General features: G+C 37.1%; 1 protein-coding gene across 4 annotated transcripts in view; it reads right to left on the bottom strand.

The window, feature by feature from the left end:
- The window catches only part of FNIP1 (folliculin interacting protein 1), a 155,895-nt gene that overhangs the window by 7,547 nt on the left and 127,026 nt on the right, over positions 1 to 21,322 (bottom strand). For 3 of the 4 annotated variants that reach the window (XM_078067546.1, XM_078067548.1, XM_078067547.1), the window contains 5 exons: positions 19,990 to 20,136; positions 18,970 to 19,139; positions 14,239 to 15,664; positions 13,258 to 13,426; positions 1,584 to 1,781 (listed from right to left, as the gene is read on the bottom strand). In XM_078067546.1, coding sequence (XP_077923672.1) covers positions 1,584 to 1,781; positions 13,258 to 13,426; positions 14,239 to 15,664; positions 18,970 to 19,139; positions 19,990 to 20,136 — 2,110 coding nt within the window. The remainder of the gene's footprint in view (positions 1 to 1,583; positions 1,782 to 13,257; positions 13,427 to 14,238; positions 15,665 to 18,969; positions 19,140 to 19,989; positions 20,137 to 21,322) is intronic. The other variant, XM_078067549.1, reaches the window with a different exon arrangement.

The raw sequence follows: 21,322 nt of genomic DNA, 5'->3' as shown, positions 1-21,322 counted from the left end.
TTTGGTGCACAAAAATTTTGATTATTGATAAAGTCCCATGTATCTGTTTTTTACTTTTGTTGCCTGTGCTTTTGGTGTTAAATCCAAGAAATCCCTGCCAAATCAAATGCCATAAGGATTATCCCCTATGTTTTCTTTGAACAGTTTTACAGATAGTTTAAGCACTTAAGTTTCAATTTAAGTCAGATTCAAGTTTGAGTTCATTTCTGTACATGCAATAGATAAGGGTTCAACTTCATTCTTTTACATGTGGATATCCAGTTTTCTCAGCATGGTTTATTTCAAGGGCTCCTTTCCTCTTTGAATGGTCTTGGCTCCCTTGTCCAAAACTATAACTAAGGGTTTATTTTTGGGCTATTATATTCTTTTGGCCCATATGTCTGTCCTTATGCCAGTATCACACTGTTTTGATTATTGTCACTTTGGAGTAATTGGGAGGTGTGAGTCCTCCATCTTTGTTCTTCTTTAACAGTGCTTTCTTAACTTCCATTTTAGACTGTTCATTGCTAGTGTATGTAAATGGAACTAGCTTTGCATGCTGATTTTGTATCTTGCAATTTTGCTGAATTCATTTTTAGCTCTTATCAGTTTTTTTGTGAAATCTTTAAGTTTTCTACGTTTAAGATTATGTCATCTGCAGAGAGAATTTTACTTCTTCCTTTCAATTTGGATGCCTTTCTTTTTCTTGCTTAACTGCTCTGGCTAGGGCTTTCTAGTTAGTACTCTGATGAAAAGAAGTGGTGAAAGTGGGCATCCATGTCCTGTCCGTGATCACAGGGGTAAAACTTTCAATATTTCACCAATGAGAATAAGGTTAGCTGTGGTTTTGTCATATGTGGCCTTTATCAAGTTGATCTACAGAGGTTTTTAAGTAAGCTGTATTATATTTGTCCTAACAAGAAAAAGAAGAACTTTGAAAGTTGGAAATGGTGTCTTCAGTAAGAGGTTATTCAGTATTACGAAGAGTGTTCATTCTAAGTCTTAACAGAACAATGAGGCTCTAGAAAGCACTGGCATTCTGCACAAAGCTTGGGGACACTGCATGTCCATACCTTATATGAAACTAGTCAGGCACCAAATTCTAGCTGCCGAAACCATACAACACATAGACATATACACATCCCCTTGGGCTGCCATTACAAAATGGCATAGATTCAGTGATTTAAACAACAGAGAATTATTTTTTCACAGTTCTGGAGGCTGGAAGTGTGAAGGTCAGGGTGCTAACATGTTCCAGTTCTGGCAAGAGCTCTCACCTGGGCACGCAGATGACTGTCTCTGGCTCTGTCCTCACAATCTCTCTTCCTTTTCTTAGGAGATCCATGAATCCCATCATGAGGACTCCACCCTCATCACCTAATCTAACCCTGATTACCTCCCAAAGGCCCATCTCCAAATACCATCATACTGGGTATCAGGGCTTCAACACATGGATTTTAGAAAAACACAAACCTTCAGTCCATAACATCTTTTTTCTGGGAAACAATGAGGAAGCTAACAGCAGTGTTCAACATAGGCACATACTAAATAAAGTTCAGTCACCTATCGGAGTGCTAAATAATTCAAGCCTTATACATACTTACAAAATTTGGAGACAAGTTATGTTTATAAAGCTGAAGAGTGGAATGAAGCAGGTTGGACACAAGACTGGAAACCAAGACTTCCTTTCCCAATTTATTATCTGTCATTCGTCTCTGGCTACTGGCCACTTGAACAGTCCATTTATCCATATCTGCTATAATACAGACAGCCTCTGCTATTGGTTCATCCAACACTGGATGCTGGAAAAAAGAATTCATCTTATGATAAGCAAATGAAGTTTTCAAATAAATGTTAATGAAAATAAGGCAAGAGATATTAAACAAAAACAGAATAAAAGAATATTAAATTCTGACAACTACTGCCAAAGAATCCTTGACAGTAGAAAATGGAATATTTAATTAACTCAGTAACAAATACCCTGAGATAACTTATAGAAATCATCACTGGGGGCACCTGGGTGGCATTGGTTAAGTCATGATCTGAGGGTTGGGCTCTGTGCTCAGCGGGGAGTCTGCATGAGTTTCTCTCTCTCCCTCTCTCCCCCCCCAAATAAATAAATCTTAAAACAAAAAATAAAGGAAAAAAAGAAATTATCACTGTTGAGATTCATTGCCAGAACTTTGTATTCTTTTTTTAAGTTTTGATTTAAACATTTTAACATTTAAACATTAATATTTAAAAAATTGACGCAAAAAGAATTCACATGAGCAAGTCAAAGCTAAGGTTCTGTGCTAACTATCCCAACTCATCAGACATTAATTTGTTTGAGCACTTCAAGGGCTATCACTTGATTACATGAAATACCTTGCTGCTTATGTTCCCTGGGTTTTTCTATTTTACCATAATGTATATCCACAATATGGCTAACAGCAATTAAAAAAGGAAACCAATCACCAGGTACTAATATGGCTCTCCAAGACATATGGTTAAGTCAGAAAAAAAAGTCATTAAACACCTAGACACACGTGCACACAGGCACCCACATATACATATTATATCCATCCCAGTTACATTTTTTAAAATTAGTATCTATATCTAAACACAAATGTATAGAGAGAAGAATGAAAATATTCAAATCAGACTCTATCATGAAGATCTCTGTGAAGAAGTATGGAATATTAAGAGTACAATTAAGGATGTCTTTTTGCTTTTGTGTATCTTTATTTTGTTGGAATTCCTATCAGAAGCATTTACCTAAATGATACATTTATAATTAGAAAGTTTAAGGCACAATGAAAAATAATTTAAACATATACAAATAAAAGGCCCATAGCACATCGCTGTACCCTTGGCTTCTCATGGTTTATACACAAAGACCAAAATTGACAATTAAGTACAAAGCACCATTATCAAAAAGAAATGATGGAGAAAAGAAAGAGAAGGAAGGGAAGGAAGGGAGGGAAGGGAGGGAAGGAAGGAAAGGAAGGAAAGGAAGGAAAGGAAGGAAGGAAGGAAGGAAGGAAGATCCTACAGGGGCGCCTGGGTGGCTCAGTCGTTAAGCGTCTGCCTTCAGCTCAGGTCCTGATCCCAGGGTCCTGGGATCAAGCCCTGCATCGGGCTCCCTGCTCGGCGGAGAGCCTGCTTCTCCCTCTCCGACTCCCCCTGCTTGTGTTCCCTCTCTTGCTGTGTCTCTCTCTGTCAAATAAATAAAATCTTTAAAAAAAAAAGAAAAGATCCTACAGTGCTCAATATTTCAACATCTTTCTATATTTAGAAAGCTAAGGATTTATTCACCACTGGCCATATGGAATAGCAGTAATAAAACTGAGATTAAAAACTGTAATTTGAGGGGCACCTAGGTGGCTCAGTCATTAAGTGTCTGCCTTCAGCTCAGGTCATGATCCCAGGGTCCTGGGATCGAGCCCCACACCGGGCTCCCTGCTTGGCAGGAAGCCTGCTTCTCCCTCTCCCACTCCCCCTGCTTGTGTTCCCTCTCTCGCTGTCTCTCTGTCAAAAAATAAATAAAATCTTAAAAAAAAAACAAAAACTGTAATTTGAAGTACTTGAACCCAATGGCCTTTTTCCTTTCAAACTTGTACTGTTACTACAAGTTTATAGCAAAGAATGTAGGTTTGCTCCTTGATAAACCCAGATTTGCCATGCCCAAAGGATATCCCTTTGCCCAGTAAATGAAGAACCACTATGAATAAGGCTTTTGGCTTGATGCTAAGTAAACAAAGACAATGGAGCTCACAGTCCTGTGTGGGAGATAAAAATAAATACAACTGGCTATAAAAAGACATGTGTAACAGACAAAACAGATATCAAGTGTTGAGGTAGCAGAGGAGGGCAATAATGGGTTCTTGTGTGAGTGGGAGTTTCACAGAAGTGACACAGGGACATAACATTTAAGTATGGATTGGATTGCTGGTGAAAAAACAGAGAGGAATATGGATAAATCTGTAAGAGAGAATACCATGAGAAGACTTAGAGACATAAGTAGATGCACGTGACTAAATTAGTGAAATGTGATACTGAGAAGCAGTGAAGAAGAGAATGGCAAAGAAAAAATCTGGAAAGATACACTGTGAAAACTTTCCATGGAACTCTAAAGTTTATATTTGTTGTTATAAAATAGTACTCAAATATTTCTTATTCACCTCTTACCAGGAATATAACATTTTTCAATTCACCAACTTAATTACTGAAATATAATTTTGGAAATGGTACATACATCTAAAGATGTAAGGTATACCTTACATTTTTAAGAAACAAAATAACAGTAAACATATTTTAATGTAAGTATTTCTATGGTTATAAAAGAAAAATAGGGCGCCTGGGTGGCTCAGTTGGTTAAGCGACTGCCTTCGGCTCAGGTCATGATCCTGGAGTCCCTGGATCGAGTCCCGCATCGGGCTCCCTGCTCGGCGGGAGTCTGCTTCTCCCTCTGACCCTCCCCCCTCTCATGTGCTTTCTCTCTCATTCTCTCTCAAATAAAGAAATAAAAAAAAAAATCTAAAAAAATAAAAAATAAAAAATAAAAGAAAAATAAGGCAGGAGGCATGATCAAATAACCAAAATGGAATAACAAACTGTTAAAGGCAGACACTACTTTCAAAAGCAGTGGGCATCTTTAGGAAATGATATTTATGAAGGGGGTACATTTCCTCACAAGGAAATGCCTAAACAGATAATGAGGAAACAGCTACAAAATACACCTTGCTTAAAAGGTTACAAACCATTTTAGAAATTAACTTTATAGCCCTTCAATCAAAAGGCATGTGGCTAAGATTTTTCTTTTTTTTCCTTTTTTCCCCCCACAAGTTTTTATTTACATTCCAGTTAGTTAACATATAGTGTAATATTAGCTTCAGGTGTACAATATAGTGATTCATCACGTCCATGCAACACCTGCCTTCCTTAATCCGTATTACCTATTTCATCCTCCCACCTCCACCCACTTCCCCTCCAGTAACCACCAGTTTGTTCTCTATAGTCAAGAGTCTGTTTCTTGGTTTGCCTCTCTTTTTTGTTTGTTTGTTAAATGGTTTATCTAACCAAAACCTATAAAAGCTACTTTTTGGTAAAGAAAAGGAAAATGGTCCCAAGTCAGTAGTCTCCCAAGTGAGAAGGGCTTAAAACCAAGCTTATGATCAGAAATAATTCAAAATTGCTTTAGAAGTTGTTGAAAAAAAAAATGGGGGGCAGTGCCAGTCATTCATTTTGATTGCTTGTTTTCACTCAATGGACTGTCATATGCAATGTCCTAATCTGGTAAAATTTCAATTTAGACAATCCCAGTCTTTCTCTTCATCATCAACGTCTGGAAAAGAAAGCCTATAACAAATGGGAGTATATTCTCAAGTAAGACCTTGTAGTGGCCTCCTCCACAATCTTTACTGAGCTTGTATCCAGCTTCAGAAACTTCCTAGTCATAAAATGAAGTAATTTATGTGAGACAGAAACAGTAAATATAAAGCTTTATTTTTCTTAAATCTTCTTTTCTGAGTTTTATGACTTCTATAATACAAATTCATCCACAACCTTACCAGCCTTTTTTCTCTACCAGGCATTTCCAGAATGTCAATACATAAACTCTCCAATCTCTTCTCTAGCAGATACATATTCCCATATCTCCACCCTATAACAAAACCTGATTTTTCAGTTGCCTGCTAAGTATTCAAACATGGCCTAATAAACTGCACGTTTGAACTAAAAATGTACCAAATCAACTTCAGTGTACTCTCTTCAAAACTAGCAAGTTTCTTCAGTTAACTTTCAAAATAAAAATAAGACCCCCAATGTTGCAGAGGGAACAGGCCTTAAAGATACTGCAAATTACAGTTCAAATTGGCATTGCCTTTTGGAGAAGAAATTAACCAACATACATCAAGAACATGAAAATAATCCTAACCTTAAAACCTGGCCAATACCACATTTCTGGGAATCCAGACTAAAGAAATTATCCTAAATTCTTAATAACAACAGTAAAAGGAAGAAAAAGTTGAGCAACAGAGAATAGAGAACCCAGAAATAAACTCATGCATAATGCTCTATTAACATATGACAAAGGTGCCAAGAATATACATACAATGGAGAAAGGATAGCCTCCTTCAGTAGATGGTGCTGGGAAAACTAGACAGCTAGAGGCAAAAGAATGAAACTGGATCCCTATTGCACACCATAACACAAAATTCAACTCAAACCAATTAAAGACTTGAACATTAAGACCCAAAAGCATAAAAATCCTAGAAGAACATAGGAAGTAAGCTCTCAGGTATCAGTCTTCGCAATGATTTTTTGGATTTGACACCAAAAACCAAGACAATGAAAGCAAGCTATACTAAAATGTTGCTGCACAGCAAAGGAAACCATCAGCAAAATGAAAAAGCAGCCTACGGAATGGGAGAAAATATTTGCAAACCATAAGAGGTTAATATCCAAAATATGTAAGGAATTCATACAACTCAACAGCAAAGGAGAAAAAAATGTGCAGATAAACTGAATAGGCATTTTTCCAAAGAAGACATACAAATGGCCAACAGGTACATAAAAAAATGCCCAACATCACTCATCATCAGGGAAATGCAAATCTAAACCACAATGAGATATCACCTCACATCTATCAGAATGCTGGTTATCAAGACGAGCATAACAAGTATTGGCGAGGGTGTGAAGAAAAGAGAACCCTTGTGCACTGATGGTGGGAATGTAAACCGGTACAGCCACTATGGAAAACAGTATGGAGCTTCCTCAAAAAATTAAAAACAGAACTACCATATCCTCCAGCAATACCACTTGTAGGTACACATATATTCAAAGACATGAAAACAGGCTATCAAAGAAGTATCTGCACTCCCATGTTCATTGCACCATTATTCACATTAGCCAAGACAGACACACCTAACTTTCCATCAATAAATGAATGGATAAAGAAGAATACACACACACACACACACACACACACACACATACACACACACACACACAGGAATAGTATTCAGCCATGAGAACTCAAGATGGAAATCCTGCCATTTGCAACAATACAAATGGACCGTGAGGGCATTATGCTAAGCAAACTAAGTCAGACAGAGAAAGACAAATACTGTATGATCTCACACACCTAGAATCTAAAAAAAAAAAAAAAACCAAACTCACAGAAACAGAGAAGAGATTGGTGGGTGATGGGGGGTGGGGGTAGGATGGAAGAAATGGGTGAAGTTAGTCAGAAGGTACAAACTTCCAGTTATAAGACAAATAAGTTCTGGATATGTAATGTACAGCATGGAGACCATACTTAACAACACTGTATTGTATATATGAAAGTTGCTAAGGGAATAGATCTTAAAAATTCCCATCACAAGAGTAGTACCTGGGTGGCTCAGTCAGTCAAACATCTGACTCTTGATTTTAGCTCAGATCATGATCTCAGAATCTTGAGATCCAGCCCCATGTCAGGCTCCTCACTCAGTGGGGAATCTGCTGGAGATTCTCTCTCCCTCTCCCTTTGCACTTCTAAACCCTATATACATACATACTATATATAAAAAAAAATGTGTATCTGTAAAAAAAGAATTTATATCACTTAATGGTATTTTATATATATATATATATACACACACACACACACACACACACACATAAGGCCCTAATTATATATGTATATAAAATGCATATATATACACACAAGCACACACACACACACACAGAGTAACTATGACAAAAAGGTGTAAGACAGAGAGTACCTAATATACACAAAACACCACATAGTATAACTCTGGTATATAAACATTAATACCACTTTCATTACAGCCAAGGAAACTGAGGTTCTATAAAATTAAATATCTTGTCTTAGGATACACAGATAGGAAGTGGCAAGTCTGGGTTTCATCAGATGCCACATACTACATAATGACTGGAAGAGGTTTTTATATTAAGAATGGCTGCCATCAAAAACTAATGTTGTACTATATGCTGGCTAATTGAACATAATAAAAATAAATTAATTAATTAAAAAAAAGGATGGCTGCCAATGAATGGCAGGCTTGGGAAAACTTGTGTTTAGCTTTCTACACATTTCAATCTTTTATATAGTAAATATATATTTAATTTAGTAATAAGAAAAATGCCAGTTTCTTAGAAACTGAGGAGTAAAAGAAAAGACACTCTACTAACAGTTCAGAAGAATAAGATTGTATTTTTTTCAAAAGTACTATCCTCATGATTTATCTATTAAAACATTCCTATGGGGTTTTCCATGTAGGCACATAAGAAATAGTTCTCATGTTAAAGGTGATGGTAAAAAATTATTAGCAAATAATAATTAAAATCATTAAATGTAAACTTTATAATGAAGAGAGAAAAACGAATGATAAAAAATCCAACCTGTTAGTGCTAAGATTAAGTTTGGTATTTTAGTTTTCACTTCTTCAAAATTTTCTGTGATCTGCTTTGATAGTAAAATATCTTATATACTTAAATGAAAATATAAGAGGGAAAGACTAGAAACCCAGTTATGAAAACAAAGGGCAGAAGACGGAAAGCTCTTACCTTTCACCATAATGGAATGATTCCCAGAGCAACAGAAGTGGAACTCCTAATATAAAAGTCTTGCAAGCTTTGTTAATGCCAATTTTGCTGTTTTATTTATATTTACCTTTGTTCATCTGTTTTAGAGACAGTGTTTTGTATATATTAAGCACAGACACTTAAGAGCATTGCTGAAGAACAGGCAGATCAGGACTGATTTCTAGCTCTGCCATCCCCTATCTAATGTAACTTCAAACACCTCTCTGTGCTATATCTGAAATATAGGAATGATAATAGTAAGTACCATAAAATTAAGTGAGGTATTACATTTAAGTACCTGACACACATTGAGGCTACAATAAAAACTAAATGCTTATTATTATTACTATTCCTCCTATTCCTAAGGTAAAAACCCTTTAAAAACAGAAATGTTTTGTCTTCAATAGGAGACAATCACCCCCTCCAGTTCCAGGCCTCCAGAGGCAACATCAAAGAACGTAGTGTGTGCTAATGGGTATAGATGGGGGGGAAAAAAAGATACTGAATGACTGAGATCAAACATAAAGAAAGACAAGAGGACACAAAGAGCATCACAAGGACCCACATCAGATTTCCTAACCAAGTCTTTCAACAAATACTGAGTACTCTATCAGGCAACGGGAGGACAGAATTGAAAAAAATAGAAAAGGTTGCTATATTCTGAAGAACAAATACCATTAAGTGATATAAATTCTTTCCTGTGAAGCATTAAATTACTTATTAGTATCTGTCTCAGGCATTTATTTTTTTATGTGTTGTACTACACTTATTCATATACGTACATTCCTTACTTCCTCCATTACTGAGAAAATAACTTCAGAAGTTATTTATTTTTCATCCATATATTCCTTGGACAATCAGCACCATGTTCAGAACACAATATGTCAGTAAGTATTTATTTGATTGGTGTTAAAGCGTTGAGCAAGATGGCTTTTAAATATAAAGAACACGAGTTTTTTTGTTTCTTTGTTTTTAAGATTTTATTTATTTATTTGACAGAGAGAGAAGGAACACAAGCAGGGGGAGTGGGAGAGGGAGAAGCAGGCTTCCCACCCAGCAGGGAGCCAGATGGGGGCTCGATCCCATCATGACCCAAGCTGAAGGCAGACGCTTAACGACTGAGCCACCCAGGCACCCCAAGAACACGAGTTTTGATAAGTTTTCTTTTAAACTTTGTTTTTATATCTAGATTTTTCTGAATTTCCCTACTATACAATAAAACACCAAACTTTACAACTTAAGATAATTTACTACAAACACAGGAGGTTTAAACCTTTCTAGCTAATAATTAAGGGAATGCTTGCTCAATGAGCCATTATTTTCTCACCCATGATTTCCAGTTGGCTTTCTCCATTCCTAAAGATGTTCTCGCAATGGGAAAGGAGAAGGTTTTGTTAAAAAAAAAAAATTATTAGAATGACACATGGAATTGAAGAAAGAAATAGAAAACTCAACAAAAGCTGGCGACTTCAATACTCCATGCTCAATAAACGATGGAACAACTACACAAAAAATCAGCAAGAACGTGGAAAAATCAGCAAGAACGCAGAAACCTAAATGCTATCACAACCAACTTGACCTGACATCTAGAGTACTTTCTGCCCAAAAACAGGCAGCTTTTTTTTTTTTAAGATTTTATTTATTTATATGACAGAGAAAGAGAGAGAGAGAGCACAGTAGCAGTGGCAGGCAGAGGGAGAAGGGGAAGCAGGCTCCCCGCCAAGCAGGGACCCCGGGATCATGACCTGAGCCAAAGGCAGATGCTTAACCAACTGAGCCACCCAGGTGCCCCAACAGGTGACTATTTTTTCAACTACATGTGCAACATTCTCCAGGACACACCACATGCCGGGCCAGAAAACAAGACTCAATACATTTAAAAGGACTAAAATCATACAAAGTTTGTTCTCTGACCACAATGGAACCAATTTAGAAATGAAGAAAAGGAAATCTAAGAATTCCACAAATATTTGGAGATCAAAAACATACTTCTACATAAGCCATGGGTCAAAGAAATGGCAAGGAAAATTAGAAAATATTTTGAAGTGAATGAAAATGAAAACAAAAGATTGAAATTTATGAGCTTCGGTTAAAGCAGTGCTTAGAGGACAATTTAGAGCTAAATGCCTATATGTGAAAAGAAAAAATACCTCAAATTAATAACCTAATCTTCTACCTTAACAAAAAAAAGAGCAAACTACATCCACAGCAAGCAGAAGGGAAGAAATAACAAAGATGAGGATAGAAATTAATGAAAAAAAAAAAAGACCAAAAAAACAGAGAAAATCAGTGAAAACAAAAATTGTTTTCCTTGAAAAGATTAATAAAATTAACACACCTTCAGCTAGGATAGGAATCAGCCAACTTCTTCTATAAAGAGCCTGAGAGAGAAAATATTTTAGGCTCTAGAGGCTATAAGGTCTCTGTCTCAGTGACTCAACTCTGCTCCTGAAGCAGGAAAACAGTCACAAAGTATATAAATAAATGGGTGTAGTCATGTTCCAATAAAACTTAATTTAAAAAAGCCTATTTGTCCCATGGGCCACAGCCTACTCATCTTTGATGCATATGGGCCAAAAATAACTATTAATGAAGTCAAGTCATGAATGAAATCTTCTTTGGAATATTCTACTTTTAGGAGGGGAAAAAAAGAAAAACCACAGATTACAATAATCAGGAATGAAAGAGAGGACATGACCAATGAACTTACAGAAATTAAAAAGATTATAAATGGGGGCGCCTGGGTGGCTCAGTCAGTTAAGTGTCTGCCTTTGGCTCAGGTCATGATCCCTGAGTCCTGAGATTGCGCCCCACACTGGGCTCCCTGCTCAAGGGGAGTCTGCTTCTCCTTCTCCCTCTGCCCGTCCCTGCCGCTTGTGCTCTCTCTTCCTCTCTCTCTCTTGCTTGCTCTCTCTCAAATAAATAAAATCTTTGAAAAAAAATTTTTAAAAAGATTATAAATGTATGCTATGAACCATTTTATTCCAACAAATAAATGAAATCACTTAAATGTAACTAATTCCTAGAAAGACAAAAATTACCAAGATTGACTCAGGAAGAAATAGAAACTTGGAATAGATCTAGAACAAGAAATTGAATCAGCAATTTAAAATATTCTCATTTTAAAAAGTCCAGGTCCAAATGTCTTCACAGGTGAATCGTATCTAACATTTGGAGAAAAAATAATACCAACCTTCCAGAAACTCTTCCAGAAAATAGAGGAGGGAACACATCTCATCTCATTCTATGAGGCAAGTATTATTCTGATATTAAAGCCAGACAAATGTATCACAAGAAAACTATACACTAATATCCCTCATGAATACAGATTCTAAAATTTGTAATAAAATATTAGCAAATTATATCTAGTAATATATAAAAACAACTATATACCTTGACCAGGTGGGATTTTTTCCCTAGGAATACAGAAGTTGGTTAACATCTAAAAATCTACCACCTCTAATGTAATCAATCACATTAACAGATTAAGGAAGAAAAACCAAATGATCATATCAGTAGGCACAGAAAAAGTATTAGACAAAATGCCATATCCATTCATGATTTAAAGGTGGAGGGAACAAAGAAACTACAACTAGAAGGAAACTTTCTCCATTTGATAAAGGGCATCTTTAAGAATCCCACAGCTAACATCATACTTAATCATGAAAGAGTCCCCTAGTATGAGGAAGAAGACAAGGATGTCCACTATTAGCACCTCTACGCAACACTGTACTGAAGGTTCTAACCCATAAAATCAGGCAAGAAAGACAAAAGGCATCCAGACTGGGGAGGAAGATGCAAGACTGTCTATTCATCAATGACAAGAACGTGTATGTAGAAAAACCTAAGGAATCCACACAGAAAACTACAAGAACTAATAAAAGAGTTCAGCAAGGTTGGGGCACCTGGGTGGTACACTTGGTTAAGCATCTGACTCCTGGTATCAGCTCAGGTCATGATCTCAGGGTCATGAGATCAAGCCCTATATCAGGCTCCACACTCAATGCAGAGTCTGCTCAAGACTCTGTCTCCCTCCCCCCGCCCTTCCCTCACATGTTCCCTCTCTCTCTCTAAAACAAATAAATCTTTTTTTTTTTTTTTTTTTTTTTTTACAGATTTTATTTATTTATTTGACAGAGACACAGTGAGAGAGGGAACACAAGCAGGCGGAGTGGGAGAGGGAGAAGCAGGCTTCCCACAGAACAGGGAGCCCAATGCGGGGCTCAATCCCAGGACCCTGGGATCATGACCTGAGCCGAAGGCAGACGCCTAATGACTGAGCCACCCAGGCGCCCCTAAAATAAATAAATCTTAAAAAAAAAAAAAAGTTTAGCAAGGTAGAAGAATATAAGATCAATATACAAAAATCAATTGTACTTCTATATAAGCAATGAACAATCTGAAAATGAAATTGAGAAAATAATTGCTTTCACATTTAAGCATTTGCAATTTTTTTGATATCATAAATGACCTGATGATGAACATCCATGAATACAAACAATACTTTCTGTATTTCAGATTTATGTTTGTATAGATTCCTGAAACTCTCTACTTGCTTTCATGGTGACAGGTACAAAAGTGACAGATTAAGAGAACAATGATTGTGTTACATAGTGAAGTATGACCAAAAATATACAGTAACTTGGGGGTTCTACCGGTTAACAAAGTTCATTCTAAATAAATTCAAGAGCAGTGAAGGTAACTCACCTGCACAGCATGAGACAAATCTGATACCAGACACTGACGGAGCCTCTCATCATTCCCAATTCCTTGAAGAACAAAGTCAGGCACATAAGATGAGCAGTAGCCACCCAACAAGGACCTCCCAAAGTTGGCAATGTTTGGCTGAACAGCACTCACTTCAATTAATTTTGACCTGGAAGAAAGGTCCCAAAAGAAGGCATATCCAATTAGTAATAAACGTATTTTATCAATAAAAAAATTTTTGGACTCTACTAGTCCATATTTCTAGTACCATCATTTTCTACAAAATACAGAGTAAAATCATCCTTAAGTAAAAAATGGCCTAAGTGATAAATCGGACCACAAAATACTCCTTCCTATCCTGAAAAGAAGGTGGATGAACAACTATGTAATGACATGAGTATAAATCGTTCATAAGAGACATCCAGAATGCTGTCCCTTGTGTATGTAATACATTCTTAATACAATCAGAAAATGAAAACCATCATCTAAAACAAAGTAGCTAAATATTAAATACATCACAAACCCAAAGCATGGAATATAACATTTCTCAAATATGAATCTTCTCCTCGTTTACTTGACCCACAGTATACATTTCCTGTTTTTCTTTTAGTCTTCACCAAATTTATTTCTAACAGCCATTTCCTACTTTCTCTGTGATTACCTCTCTCTAGTTGCCGGGCTCAGCACAGGTCCATATTTGGGGACATAATTCACTCCTAAATGACTTGAAAACTCCTAAGCAGAAAGAATCTCCTACATACAAATATGCTTTTCTTTAATGCCTTCACAGAACGTTTCTGGGGTACCTATGGGGCTCAGCCTTTAATCTTTCCTTAAAACCACACAGTAACAGAAGAGAATCTGTCCAGGACAATGATTTCTTCTTTTATATTAGTTACCACCAACCTTCAGAGACCATCTAAACAGAAGAATGGTACATATTTACATAGGGTCTATTATAGGTTAAAACTTCCTACTTACCCAGGAAAAGGTATCTCATCTTCTTCTGCCCAATCTTCTTGCTCTCCTCCATAGTAACTGCTTACTTGTCTAGTCATATCATGACCTGTATCTTCACTTTCACTATCCCCAAGGGCACTATCTGAACTTTCATTTCGTGGAATGTCCCATTCAGTTCCTACAGCAATTTTTTTCTCTGAACTCTCTTTATCCCCATGGGGGACAAGAATGGAGAGTGCATCTCTTTGGTCCTGCTGAGGAAAGCAGGTTTTACATGAATCCTGGTGAACTGTTTCTACACATTTACAAAATTCACTGTTCTGTTTGCTATTTTTTGTACACAATCCTTTTGAAAATTCTAACATACAGCAGTGTTCTTTACTGTCTGTACTTGTTTTAACTGCAATAATATCATCAATAGTCCTGGTTTCAATTGAATCATCATTAAAATATTCATCAAATAAGCTCATGCTTTCTGGGTCTGAATGATTCCAACAGGGAGGTTCACAGGTCTCTCCAGAAACCATGTTTGGTATATCAGACTTGCCAGATTGGTCCTTAGTTGTTTGTTTAGTTTCTTGATGCTGCTGATCAATAGCCCCTCCTTCTTCCTTCAGTGGTTTGGTGTGGTGCCTGGTGATCTGATCCACCACTGCCTGACTCCTGAGTTCAGTATCTGAGTCAGGGGACATAGAATCTCCAATCAAGAAGGTAACCTTTGTCTGTGATGCTTCACAAGAAAATGCAGCAGTCACAAGCTTATCTGGAGGTTTTTTTTCCACAACCATTCCTGTGGATCTCAACACTTTGCCTGTGTGATTACCTGAACCCAGCAATTCCTCATTATGCCATGTTTCCTCTGCTGGCTCTAAGCCTGATTTTGACAAGGCACATTTGTCTACTGGAGCAGATCCTGTGCAAACAACGGTCTCTAACTTGGTGTCAAGGCAAGTTCTTAATTTATCTCTGAACTGTTTAACATCAACAGCATTTTCTTCTTGGCAGTCAGAGGGAGAAATCATTTGACACTCATCTGAAATTCCTAGCAGCTCCTTAGAGCTGTTCTGAATATCTTCTCTCTCTTGTTGTGAAACATTCTCTATATTTTGCCCAAGGAGTGGACGACTGCAGTATTTACAGCTACAATTAGGAGTCCTTGTTTCTTCTGGGTCTTTAAAGAGCAAACTGCTTTTGTTTCTATGCATTGTGATAAGCACATACTCAGATTCTTCTATTTCACCTTTCTCTAAAGTGGTAGTAATTACTGTGCCTGGCATAACAATGGCTTCATCTTCTCCATTTTCTAAAAGATGGGTTTCTTGGAGTTCAGAGCATCTTATAAAATAAGTAAGAAAATAAAGCAGCCTCTGGACCATGTCTTGTCGTTTGCCAACCACCACAGTCCTCGCTAACCGTACAGGAGAACCAATAGCGCCATACAAGTCCCCTGCAATGGAAGAATCAGTTAATGAACACATCCTCTCCTCATACAGCCAAGCAGGCTATTTCCAATGATCAGATACCTACTCTTATTGTATGAGGGTTAGTTCAGCTTTTACTCTAGTTCTTTAATAGGTGAGTGACTATTCAGGAGGATAGGATGAGATAAATGGTATTTACCAAAGAGAAAGGTGAATAGAGGGGTCTTCTAGTTTCCTCTTTAAGGAGCGCCTATGGTTCTGAAACCTCAACCAAAGAGTTAATTTTGAAAGTCACACCGACCAAGAATATTCTCTGTGCCAGGTCTCATGCAGAGCACTTCACTGGGGCAGAGAAGTACTACCTAAAGAACTATATGCGAAAGGATTCTATAGCTGCATCTAATGCAGAGAAGAGAAAGCACCGTATCTACTGGTGGGCAAGGAGAAAAGGGAGTAGTGGTAGAACGTGGAGCAGAACGGGAGCAGTCACATCACACACTCAACCTTTCTTGATTAAATCACATCTCTGAACCTTAACTGTTATTGCCCTACCTAGGACCCCAAACTAGTTCCCATGTTTTTAAAAGCCCTTCTATTTCTTAGGGGGTTGGGTACTCAGAAAAGACCAGAAGGACAAGAAGAGTGAGACCTATCCTGACTAAGAAGAAAAGAAGGGGCAACACATTCAGCCATGTGGTTCGTTTTCACTTTTGTATCCACACTAGACGCCAACATAAAAAAAGGGCAATGGGAACCTACGGGTTATCAATGTAATTTCTGTATTTATGCTATACTCAAATTAGATGAAGAAAAAGGTGCCAAAGCACACTTAAAAATAGAGAATACAAAGTCATTAATTTAAATTTAATTCAATTTTAGCAAGTTGTCTGTATACACACTTTAAAGCCTAACTCCCACACTTTTTAAGGGAACAAACAAATAGGTCTCAGATAAATATATGCTACAGACAGTACTATGACAATTCTTCTCCTCTAATTAATACTCTGGCTCTAATGCCATCACATGCCACTGTCCAAAACTACTCCTAAGGTTCTCATGGATTACCAAATAAACTGAGCTGCTTTGACATGGCAAGTGAGTCTTTCCTGACCGGTTCCACTTTACTTTTCCAGGTTTATCTTCTTATAGTTACACTTTTTCATCATTATTCGCACTAAGTCCCACTTAAAGCAGACTACTTAAACCGGAACACTGAATCAACTCAGCACTCTTAACACCTAGACCCCTTTCCTCATGCTATGTGCTTGCCCTTTCCTCTGTTTCTCTGCCAGTCCAAAGCTTCCCACCCAAGCATCCTCCCTTGGGCAAAAGTAAGCTTCCCTAATTGAAATTTCACTGAACTTTTCGTTTCTCTTACAATTCCTCTTTGAATTATCATTATTGTCCTCATATTTATTACCTTCAGTAATAAACTGTCCACTTATTTTTTTTTAAGATTGTATTTATTTGAGAGAGAGACAGAGAGCGAGCGCACACGAGCATGCATGCACGGGGGGAGGGGCAGAAGGAGAGGGAGAAGCAGACTCCCCACTGAGCAGGGAGCCCAAAGAGGGGCTCAATCCCAGTACCCCGAGATCATGACCTGAGCCAAAGGCAGACACTTAACCTACTGAGCCACCCAGGAGCCCCTAAATTGTCCACTTTTTTTTTTTTTTAAATATTTTATTTATTTGAGAGACAGAATGAGAGGGAGAGAGAGCACGAGAAGGGGGGAAGGTCAGAGGGAGAAGCACACTCCCCCCCTGAGCAGGGAGCCCGACACAGGACTTGATCCTGGGACTCCAGGATTATGACCTGAGCCAAAGGCAGTCGCTTAACTAACTGAGCCACCCAAGCGCCCTAAACTGTCCACTTCTTGAGGCCAAGAACTGCATTTCATCTTTATATGCTCCAATGCTCTTTGCATAGGGCCTTATATATATTATGCACTCAATAAATGATTATAGAATTGAAAACAAATTTGAAATGTCCAAAAAAATAAAATGCTACTGAATTACTTGATTTGAAAAAAAACTAAGTTAATACCCATACAACGGTATATTACCCAGCATAATAAAGGCCCCACTGACTAGTACTTAAACAACATAGGCAAATCTCAAAATAATTATGTTGAATGAAAAAAGTCAGAACAACAAAAAAAAAGCATGTACTGTATGATTCCATTTATATCTAGAAAATTCAAACTAATCTATAGTGATAGAAAGCAGACCAGTAGCTGCCTGGGTATGGGGTGAGGGGTGGAAGGTGAACAGGGAGAGTGGGGAGGAACAGGAAGGAGGGATTACAAAAGGGCGTGAGGAAACTTTCGAAGTGATGACTATGTTTGCCATCTTGATTTTGGTGATGGTTTCAGAGGTATTTATATTTTGACATAAATATCAATACTTACAAAATTGTACATATATGTGTTTGCTATGTGTCAATTATTCCTCAATTAAGTAGAAGAAAGTAAAGGAGGGATGGAGAGAGGGAAGAAAGAGAAAGGGAGGGAAGTTATATGAATAAGCTACATGACAACCTGCCTGGTAAGCTCACTCATCAGCACAACCTAAGAGAAGTTTCTATCAAGTCATCAAAATGTTCTCACTGGACTCCTCCCCCACGACCTAATAGTAAGAGTAAGAGAAGGAGTAACAGCAGTCACATTTACCAGACACTGTTCTGAGCACTTTACAGGTATTCTCTAATTTGTCATAACTTTATGAAGTATGTACTACATATTATTATCCCCAAATTATAAACAAAGAGACTGTGACTCACATGTGGTCTGCATGACTCACATCCTGTACTTTTAAGCACCATACTACAATGCCTTCCTAATGACTGTCAACTCATCAACCATCCCTTCTCTCCTGGGTTACCCATTTATTTAACGGGGCCTCGCAATAAGGGAAATATTTTCCAAAATTACTCAACAAACAAGCAAAAGTGGAAAACAGAAACCTCAATGACTGCTTCTCAGTTAACCAAATTATTCTAGCTATCATAGATGACTGTGATTCAATCTTTCTAGGCAAAGTACATTAACCTAAAACACGCTAAAGACCCTGACGTTATGAGTAAATCAGTCATGATCCTGCTTCTCTAGCTCTCACTGCAGTTGTGTATCTAGAAGAAATTGATATTAGACTTAAGATGGAGATGATTTAGCAGACATTAAAAGGACAAGGAAAGAAGAAGTGCTTTAGAATGGAGGAGGTAAAAGAGAACATCTTATTTCTTAATTTTTGTTTTTGCTATAAAATAACTCCAGACAGCTACACAAAAGTGTAAGTGTTACGCATCATGTAAGCGTTTTCAGACTACATACCTAGTTGTGCCCAAAGTGGGTTATATGGATGAGTTTTTGCCAACATGTCCACACTCTGAGAGGAATGTTTTTCTAAAAATATTTTTATAGGTGGTTGTCCATTTGGCATGACCGTTGGAACCCAGGCAAGATGATTGGTCAGAACTGCAGTAATGAGTGCTGGCAAGAATCTGAAAACAAAACACATCCTATCAGACTCCAGTCTGCCTTCATTAAACCTAATGTAAAATGCCGTGACAGAATAAAGCAGGGAGAGTACATACTCTCATGTAGCCGAACAGCATAAAAAAAGGAGAGGAAAGAAGAAAAGACAGGCATATCACCTGGATGAAAATGAAAATAAACTTTTGGTTGGGTAGGAGTTAAGAAAAAATCCTTAAAATAAAAAACAGTATTCACACAGAGCTGTATCTGATCATAATTACAAAGCAAAAATGCCATTTTACTTGAAAAACTGATTTCTTTTCAGTGTTTATAATGAATCAACCAACAGGACTATATATTTCCAAATTACTGAATGGGAAAATGAAGGAAAGTATTAAGCAAACTTTGCCTACCATCAAAAAGATGGCTTCTAGGAATTTGATGAATGGTTACAAGCAAACAGTATGATAAAACATCACATTAAGTATGTATCATTGGAATCCTAGTACTTCCTCATTTTTTTTTTAACTTATTTTCTATAGAATGAAACTGTGTAAGTGGATGCAATTCACCAAAAAATGGGAAGCCTCAGAGAGTTCTGTAAGTTGTCAGGAATTTTAATTTAACACATAATTAAAGACCTTTTTACTGTTTTTTATTCATTTCATTCATTTTACTGTTTTCTGTGGCTTTCATCCATATCCTATCTCTTAATTATCTTTTAGAATTCTGTTTTGGTTATTAATAATAAGAAATAATTCCCAAAAACCCAGTTATTTATTTTGCTTTTGTAACTGGGTTTGATCACAATCTAGATATCAAGTTATAGTAAATAATGTCTAAGATATAAAGAGAGACAAAGAGAGAAAGCCATACTGATTTTTGGAAGCATTTTCCATTAGAAAAGTGAACTCCTTCATGAAACGATGGCAAAGCTGGTTCTTTTCTGGAGTCCCCGACATCATTGTAAGCCAGACAGGCTCTCCAATTCGTGGCATTGTATAAAGATTACAAATTGTTGTTCTAAAAAGAGGAAAACACATTATGAAATTCATACTCAAATTATGAAATTCATCCCAAAATTACATACTCTTAAAGTTTATGTTACCAGTTTGGGCCTCACAGGTAGATTATTAAAACTTTCAAGAGGACACAATGAATCAAGTCATTCCTTCTTTGTCACCAGCATAGTACCACAGGAAATGTTCTACACATGAACTCAAAATATGTTGGTTCTGGGGCTGGCTCTAGCCCCAATGACTGTGTGCCCTCAGGTAAATTACTTCCCTATTTTAAAGCATCAGTTTCCTCCACCTGTAGAATGAGAGCATAGGACTGGATAATTTCTAAAGTCCTTCCTGCTCTACATTTCTAAGGTATATGCCATACTTAAATATAATGCAAATTATCAACAACCTACAAAAGAAAAATATTCTGAATTGGATAATAGCTTATCCATATACCCACTCAAAACAATAGTTTATCAGCATCATTTTGTTGCCATGCTGAAACTCTTTAGTAAAATTCTGAAGGATGATGAGGACACTGTATCTGCATACAGTATTTTACGACTCTCAACCTCCTGAAGCTTTTCCTTGAATCAGCACAAGAGAGCATTATTGCACAGTTATGATGTTTTCTGGCTGCTTTCTCTTGCATTTACTTAGACAATAGCTAGTCCCATGACTTGCACTTTCTCCTTAAAGCTTCATGGATATCTTTAAGATATCAATCATTTTCCTTCTACGTTAATATCTATTCAGCCAAGTCCTATACACTCACTAGATTAAGAAACTCCTACAAAGTTGAGGCTTAAGAAACTAGCTGATCTCTTGGAAGATACAGAATGGTGCTGTACTTTTTATTCTCTAGAACAGTACTATATGATAGAACTTTTGGCAAAGATGGGAATGCTCTGTATCTATGATATCCAAGATGGCAGCCACTACCCATATATGGTTACTGAACATGAAATGTGGTCAGTTTGATGAACTGAATTTTAAATTTTATTTAAGTATCCACATGTGGCTAATGGCTACTATATTAGAAAGTACAGCTCTAGAAAGTTCTCTGAGATCTTTGCAAGCTCTAATACCTACTTCAGCATAATTCTCTAACACCTAGAATCCAAAAAAAGAAAAGAATTCTCTTGCCTGTACAAGTTTTATTGAATCTTGACCCAGTATGAAGATGAGATAATATAATTAAT

This window comes from Halichoerus grypus, chromosome 2 (genome assembly GCF_964656455.1).
Source record: "Halichoerus grypus chromosome 2, mHalGry1.hap1.1, whole genome shotgun sequence".
In the NCBI taxonomy this organism is placed as follows: Eukaryota; Metazoa; Chordata; class Mammalia; order Carnivora; family Phocidae; genus Halichoerus; species Halichoerus grypus.
Note: the sequence above shows the minus strand (reverse complement) of the source record. Positions and strands in the feature narration are given on the sequence as shown.